The sequence below is a fragment of the Mizuhopecten yessoensis genome, unplaced genomic scaffold (assembly GCF_002113885.1).
Source record: "Mizuhopecten yessoensis strain PY_sf001 unplaced genomic scaffold, ASM211388v2 scaffold10811, whole genome shotgun sequence".
Taxonomy (NCBI): domain Eukaryota; kingdom Metazoa; phylum Mollusca; class Bivalvia; order Pectinida; family Pectinidae; genus Mizuhopecten; species Mizuhopecten yessoensis.
Window position 1 is genome coordinate 9,975 of NW_018408733.1, and position 7,779 is coordinate 17,753.

The following is a 7,779-nucleotide window of genomic DNA, read 5'->3' on the forward strand; positions in this document are numbered from 1 at the left end:
CTCCCTGGGCAGTTTGGTTATTGAGAAGAAGTTGTTTAAAGTTTTTAACATATTTGACCCCTGTGACCTTGAAAATAGATGAAGGTCATTTATTTGAACAAACTTGGTAGCCCTTCATCCCAGTTTGCTTCTGGCCAAATATCATCACCCTAGGCCTTTCAGTTATTAAGAAGAAGTCGTTTAAAGTAAAATATTGACGCCGGACGACGGACGGACGACGGACGGACGGACGGACGACGGACGCCGCACCACGGCATAAGCTCACTTGGCACTTCGTGCCAGGTGAGCTAAAAATGTAGAGGAAATGAAAGAATTCTAAATGAAAGAGTAAATTGATTTTTTATCTTGTCAAACTTAGATGGCAGCTATAGGAACAAGAAATGTCGGCCAGACAGACATACAATAAAACCTCTTTATACTGTCGTTTTTCCAAAGATTTTTTGCGTTATAAAGGGGTTTGGCGATAAATGGAGAGAAAAGTACAAAAGAATTCTTAAAAACCCCAGAAAAAGGGACATTGTAAGGAGTTGGCAGTAAACAAGGTGGCAAATAAAACAAGGGGCGTTATATATTGAGGTGTTTTCTGTATGTAAAATGTTCCTTCTGTCATGTGAAATAATTAGTTTCATAGTTTGACCATTTTCTATAAATAGTAACAGCAACTTTGACCCTGGCACCCTGAAATATGAACTCTTTTAAGATATTTTCTCATAGTCGGACATGTTGATAATTTTAATCAAAACCTGTTAAGAAATTGAAGTGCTGTGTTGATGTAACTGTTATTGCTGATTTTCTTTTAATATTTTTTTTCAACATATTCCAGAAGCAAGAAGATCAAATACATCACAAAAGATACAAGTAATAAGTATTAACAACTCTCATCAGTAGGGTAGCACAAAAATTACATTTTTCCATTTTGCTTCTTTTTTTTTTTTATCAAAACCTGTTACAAGCCAAGATGACATTGATATATGGTGATGACACAAAACATGTTGAAGATCTTCTACGGCTTTTAAAAAAAAATATCCCAAAAGCAATATGTATCTCAAAAATATACAAATATATCAATTAAATAAATATCTAACTACTTTCTTCAGTAGCATAAAACTTACATTTTTCCGTTTTGCTGACATTTTTCTGCTGAATGCCCTTCACCTTGACCGAGAGGTTGGGAGTCTTTTTGCCCTTGTTGTCAATACGGTCTTTGTAAACGGGATCGTTCAGGTCCAGGAACTTGTAAACCTTGAAAGCATTATCTCCCTTGCGTACGCCTAAGTCGCGCAGTTCTATTACATCCGGTAGACTGTTGAGCGCACAACGGAAGTTGGCCTTCCATCGCTTGTGGTTCCCTTCATAATGGCGACCTGCAACACGACCTGTTCGTCGTTAAAAATTTCAGGATGGCCAGACTTCAAATAAGTTTATCTGTTTATATATATATATATATTAAAACATTAATATTTTCAGTGTATCCAGACAAAATATATACTTTTTTACTTATAAAGATTTAAACTATGACATTGTAAGGGCTTTCAATTTCACTAGCCTGACACCCCTGGATCTATTTACGAGTTCATAATATAAGAAGTACTGAATACGTATACCCGGAAACTTTTGCCCAGACAAATATTGGCCCTTTTCCTATAAAATTAGACTGGCTACCAGTCCCTAAGTTTTTATGAAGAATTCTCAACTGCATTTTACTACTAGCTTATCTCCCCCTTGTTTAGATCAGACGTCCAAGTGATCAAAACTGTTATTAGAATGACTTTTTTTTCTAAATGATTCAATATTCTAGAGATGGGGGCCAGTTAGTCCGAATTATTCTGACGTTTTATCGACATTTTTCATATCGGTCTGTCGTCGATTAACGTCAGAATTCCGGCCCTCTATAATATGCGGGAAATATGCGACCCACGCCCAGAGCGCACTTCAAACTGATATTTTTGAAACAAATCGTCACTTTCACACACATGTCGCACATGGATCGAAAGATCTATTCTTTATGCACTAGGTGGCATCAATAACATGTTTCAAAGATCATTACGAAAAGTATTTTCCAACGTTTTCTATACCAACCAATGTTTTTAATGGAAATAAGGCTATGAGCAATGTCACATGACTTGACGAGATCTCGCGTTACCGAAGGTATTTCCCAACGTTATGACGTAGGCCGGCAAGATTTTAGTCACGTGGCATTAGAAGGCGGGCGCTATCAAAAAACTATAGTAAAACAGAGTAAGTTTGAAAAATATGTTTTTAGTGATTGTATTGGTTGTTTGAGGCATGTTATGTATGTTCATCTTGTGCATAAAGAATAGATCTTTCGATCAATGTGCGACATGTGTGTGAAAGTGACGATTTGTTTCTAAAATATCAGTTTGAAGTGCGCTTCGCATATTTCCCGCATATTATTATAGAGGGCCGGAGTTCTGACGTTAATCCACGACAGACCGATATGAAAAAAGTCGATAAAACGTCAGAATAATTCGGACTAGAGGCCAGTCTTCTTTAAAATCTATGTTCGCCCAGTTTTAATTTCGCTCTTCATTACTGTATTTGCTTGCTGTGAACTAAGAATAACTGTCATGATAAAATATTTGAAGAAGTTAATTTGGTAGACCCATGTACATGTATGGATGACACTATATGTCCTACATCAACTGTCCGCATTTTTATCATGATATATGAATTACATAATTATGAAGTAAAAATAAATTCTGAACAGAAATATTTTTCTGTCATGTTACTTACTCTAGATCTAGATCTATAACCACATTTTAACAGGACACAATTTGTATAACTACCTGTGTGGATGGCCCATCTCTCAAAGAGATCCGAGTCTCTGTCCCGGTTGAAACAGTTATGAGCTGCATGTTTCCAGGAAATCCGGAAAATCCTTTCGCGGCGGTTCTGCCAGGAGAGACCTGGTACATTGTTTTTATCCAGCAGGTCGATCATCCATGGCCTCATTTTCTGACGTTCGACCGGTCGCACCGGACGTCCACTAAGGAGGTCCTCGACCGTCGCCCTCTCGTCTGCGGTCAGCTGACTCTCGTCCACATTCCCAGCCCACTCTTTATTGATGATCTGTTCGATCAACCTCTGACGAATTTCCGGATGAATGTTAAGCTTCTGGTCTGCTGCCACCTCTTCACTTTCTTCTTCTTCCTCTTCCTCCTCCTCCTCTTCTTCTTCCTCTTGTTTCACGATTATCTGTTTGACTTCAGTTTTCCGAGGCTCCCTCGGCCGGAGCCCCGCTCTCGTCGAGGTGTCCTTCATTTCTGCGGGTAAAGTGATTGTATCCAAGGTAACAGGTTCCCCTTCGTTCATACCTCCTTGTGCAACTTTTATAACGATTGTGTAAGACTCCTCTGCTCCAGATTTCTTTTCCTTTGATTTACCTTTAGTGCCTGTGGACTTGGTTTTGGCCTTCACTTCCCCTTGACTGGGAGGAGCTGTCACTTTTGGCGGGGTCTCGACTACTGTCTCCTCCTCAGCCACAATTTCATTGAATTCAATGTCCATCACCTCGACTGACTCACCAGACACGCTGTTCGACTCTTCCTCACAAACTGTTTTAAGTTCCTCAGTCGTTTCCTTTTGGCCCTCTGGCGTTTCACTCGTTTCTGAAACCACCTGAACTTCACTCTCGGTCTCCATAGCTGTTATATCAGAATTTTGGCATTTATCAGAAATAGTCTCAACTTCCACCTCCGTGTCCATATCCGGGGCTACTTCGTTTTCATCTTCATCATTCACCTGCTCCGACTCTACCTCTGTCGAACTTTGACCTTCCTTGGTGTTGTTCACTGATAGTGTTTCATCCTCTTTACACTCGCCCTCTTTACAATTGTCTTGAGTTGTCTCCCTTTCCGGATCTTCTTTCGATTCTGTGTCCGACTGTTTGACAGAATTCATCTTTTTCTTCACTTTGCTCATATCGTCTTGAGCTGGTCCAATCTGAATGAAAGTGACAAGATATATTTGTTAACAAGCATTTATAATTAACAGAAAGTCTATCTTTACTGAAATCAGTACCGGGGAACTTAATCACCAAATCAGTGGAGAATTTCATTTTTAAAGCGCTAACATGTTCGCATATTTTGAAACTTCTAATAGCCTAATTCTATAAATTTGTATTATCATGGTTAATACATACCTAGCTACTTTCCCAAGGTATCATTTAAATTATTTTGTACATTAAGCTATAGAAATTGTTCTCAGCAGTAAAAAATATTTTTTGTGTAAAATTCTGAATATTCTAAACTTTTATCCACTGTAACATGTTAGTAATACTCAAAGTGAACTCAACACATATTTATGTTATTTTCAGGACAGATTTTGTATTGGAAGAGGAATCATATAGATTATCAGAATTAAGACCTTTCATGAATGATCATCGATTATAATCGTAATAAACCAACTTCAGTTATTTCTTCTGAAAACGATCAGTGTTGAAGCATATATATGGTTTGGTCAATGATAAATCTACATACGAGTCCGGAGTCCTATACTCACAGAATTTTGATGGGACTCGTAGAATTTCTGGAAATGTTTAAATTTAACACTGTACTGTGGGGCCCATTTTTCAGCAATACAGTTGAAAAGGACCCATGAAAATAAATTGGTAAAGCGTCTGTTAAAAGTTTGGAGGGTCCCGACTTTGAAATTTTAATGAACTTTTTCGACTATTAGTCAATTAGGCGAATAAACCATCTAATTCATGTTGATATTTGTAAAAATATTTGAGCATTTCATGATTTTGAGCCTATCTCCTTTCCAAATACTAATAACAGGTCAGCAGCTGAAGTTTCCCAATATTCAATTCAAGCTGCTGTGTTGCAATTGGCCCGGCATCAGCACTGGCTTACTGTAACCCTTTCATCCCTTTGTAACTTGAGTAGACTCTACCATGCATTGATCTGGAAGTGTATATTATGGTCTAGAGTGGTAAAAGGGTGAACTGTCTAGTCAGCTCATGGCCACTGAGGACTATCAATGACAGAGAGTCAGGGTTGGAATATTGGAGAAACGTAACTGCTAAATGGTATCAGGTTTTATTTTACAGGACTAGAAATTGATTTTGAATATCATGTCTATTGGGGTTGGAAGTTTCCAATTCAAACTAGTCATTTAATCAATATTATTCAACAAGAAATAACATGCAATTTTAACTTTGGACTAGTCCATCGGGCTAGTGGATTTTAAAACCCCTAGTCCAGCTGGAGACTCCACTAGTCTCAGACTATCAGGCTACCCTTATTGTCTGGTCCTGTGTTACTAGTCTCAGACTATCGGGCTACCCTTATTGTCTGGTCCTGTGTCACTAGTCTCAGACTATCGGGCTACCCTTATTGTCTGGTCCTGTGTCACTAGTCTCAGACTATCGGGCTACCCTTATTGTCTGGTCCTGTGTCACTAGTCTGACTATCGGGCTACCCTTATTGTCAAGCCCTGTTTTATTTGTTTAAGCAGCTCACAACAAAAACAGAGAGAACCTTACAATGTATTTCTTCAAAATGACTTAATTCATTATTGGTTATATATATATTTAGTTAATTGTATCTAATGATCGATAATACAATTTTAACCAATTCCCAGCACTAGCACAAGCACTACCAAAACTGCGGTAAATTGCAGAAAAAATCAGATTCAGTTGGAAGAAAGAAAGTTAAATTAAACTCTCCTTCGGCACGTCCCAAATATTACGCCAAAAACATATAAAAGTTCTAGCCTTCCTTTCAAAGTCCTTTTTTTGTGTATATTATTATTACCTTAAACACAGAAAATCAGATATTGGCAATTCAAGTCAGACAGACCTCACAATAACACACACAATAGCATTATTATCGGATATCCATCATTAGACTTGGGCTGCATGCAGCTGCCCATATATAGGTGGAACCAGCTATCTGTGTGATGGCCATGATACAGAGTTAAGAGATTTTGTTTTTAGTGACTACAAGTATCAGTGAATATTTTTAGCTGTGGATTGCTATGAATACCATACACAGACTTTGATAGATGTTCACAATATAAACCAATTTTAAAATCTGTTTATTCAGTAAACAATGGTACATATTCTTATCTGCAGGCCCGATACCTACTGTAACAGAAAAGATATAGTTCTGTTTTTCCAACCTACAATCCCTGACTTCATTGCATTTTGCAACTGTTGGGCACTCTTGTTACCACCAGGGAGTAGAAGCCGGAGTAATACAGACAAATTTTGTCCAAAGTTAGTCGCCTGTGTACCACAACTGTCATGGCGGAGTTTGAAGTGTGTGTGTAAATTGCGAAGCGTTAAATCACAATGCAATTTCAACATGATTAAAAGGAGGTACAAATTTGAAACCCTCTGGAATTTACACTATGGCTGTGACGTGTTCCTCCAGGCATCCAGACAATATGATGCTTCTGCGACGTCAATAGGATCTACTGGGTGTGTGCCAAACAAGATAAACCCTGTTCTTGTTTGTCATCCGATGTCGTTGGTTTGGACTTAATTGTCAACGTTGTCCCCATTCAGCTTATCTGGCACCATTCTTTCTGACACTTACATCTCTAATAGGGGTCAATACGTCAAGAGTGTCACAATACGTCAAGAGTGTCACAATACGCCAATACGCCAAGAGTGTCACAATACGCCAAGAGTGTCACAATACGCCAAGAGTGTCACAATACCCCAAGAGTGTCACAATACCCCAAGAGTGTCACAATACGCCAAAAGTGTCACAATACGTCAAGAGTGTCACAATACGTCAAGAGTGTCACAATATGCCAAGAGTGTCACAATACACCAAGAGTGTCACAATACGTCAAGAGTGTCACAATACGCCAAGAGTGTCACAATACGCCAAGAGTGTCACAATACGTCAAGAGTGTCACAATACGCCAAAAGTGTCACAATACGGCAAAAGTGTCACAATACGCCAAGAGTGTCACAATACGCCAAGAATGTCACAATACGCCAAGAATGTCACAATACGCCAAGAGTGTATCACGAAATATTGCAATACAGAATGAATATATTGCGATATATGTATCCTGATATAGTGTCATAGGAAGGATGTGCTCAATTTTATAATAAGTTATAATTATATGTCAGAATGTTATCAAACTTAAACATATATATTAAATATGAATTACATAGATTTAAAAAAATTCTCAAACCAACCATCGATTACAAAGTTTGAGCTATTAAAAGCCTGCTATATGTGTATTGGTATATCTGTTAGAATTTGTAGTAATTTGCAAAGTTAAAACTCAAAGCACGGCAAGCAGATACATAAAAATATGCTTTTGAAAAATGTTGCAATACAGTAATATTTCATCTCTGTATTTGTGGTACGATACGATATATACCAGTGTATTGCGATATACCTGTTTTCCGATATATATTTTGACAGCCCTATCTACTACCACTGAGCTAATGTACTTATATAAAGGAAAATTCCCTAGATAGCACGAACCTAGAAGGCAACCTGATCCTATGTAGAATTAAAATCTGTCACACCTATGAAAGAACAAGAGGCCCATGGGCCTAAACGGTCACCTGAGTCTACAGTATTTATTTTTGTTGTTGAAATATGTACCAATTTGAGTAAAAAATAGTATAATGTTAACTTAACTTTGTCAGGACCATGAGCTGATCATTCCTAGACCAATTTTAAGTGAGATCGGCCTATTAGAACTTAGTAGCAAAATAGCGGCCATGGCAGCCAAATTGTATTTCTGATTGACCCGAAAAATAACAACACTTTGTCAGGACCATGA

General features: G+C 38.0%; 1 protein-coding gene across 1 annotated transcript in view; it reads right to left on the bottom strand.

Moving 5' to 3' along the window:
* The window catches only part of LOC110462603, a gene marked incomplete at its 3' end in the record, with an annotated part of 22,544 nt that overhangs the window by 9,968 nt on the left and 4,797 nt on the right, over window positions 1-7,779 (bottom strand). The window contains exons 2-3 of the mRNA XM_021516625.1: window positions 2,808-3,963; window positions 1,113-1,364 (exon numbers count right to left, since the gene is read on the bottom strand). Coding sequence (XP_021372300.1) covers window positions 1,113-1,364; window positions 2,808-3,942 — 1,387 coding nt within the window. The remainder of the gene's footprint in view (window positions 1-1,112; window positions 1,365-2,807; window positions 3,964-7,779) is intronic.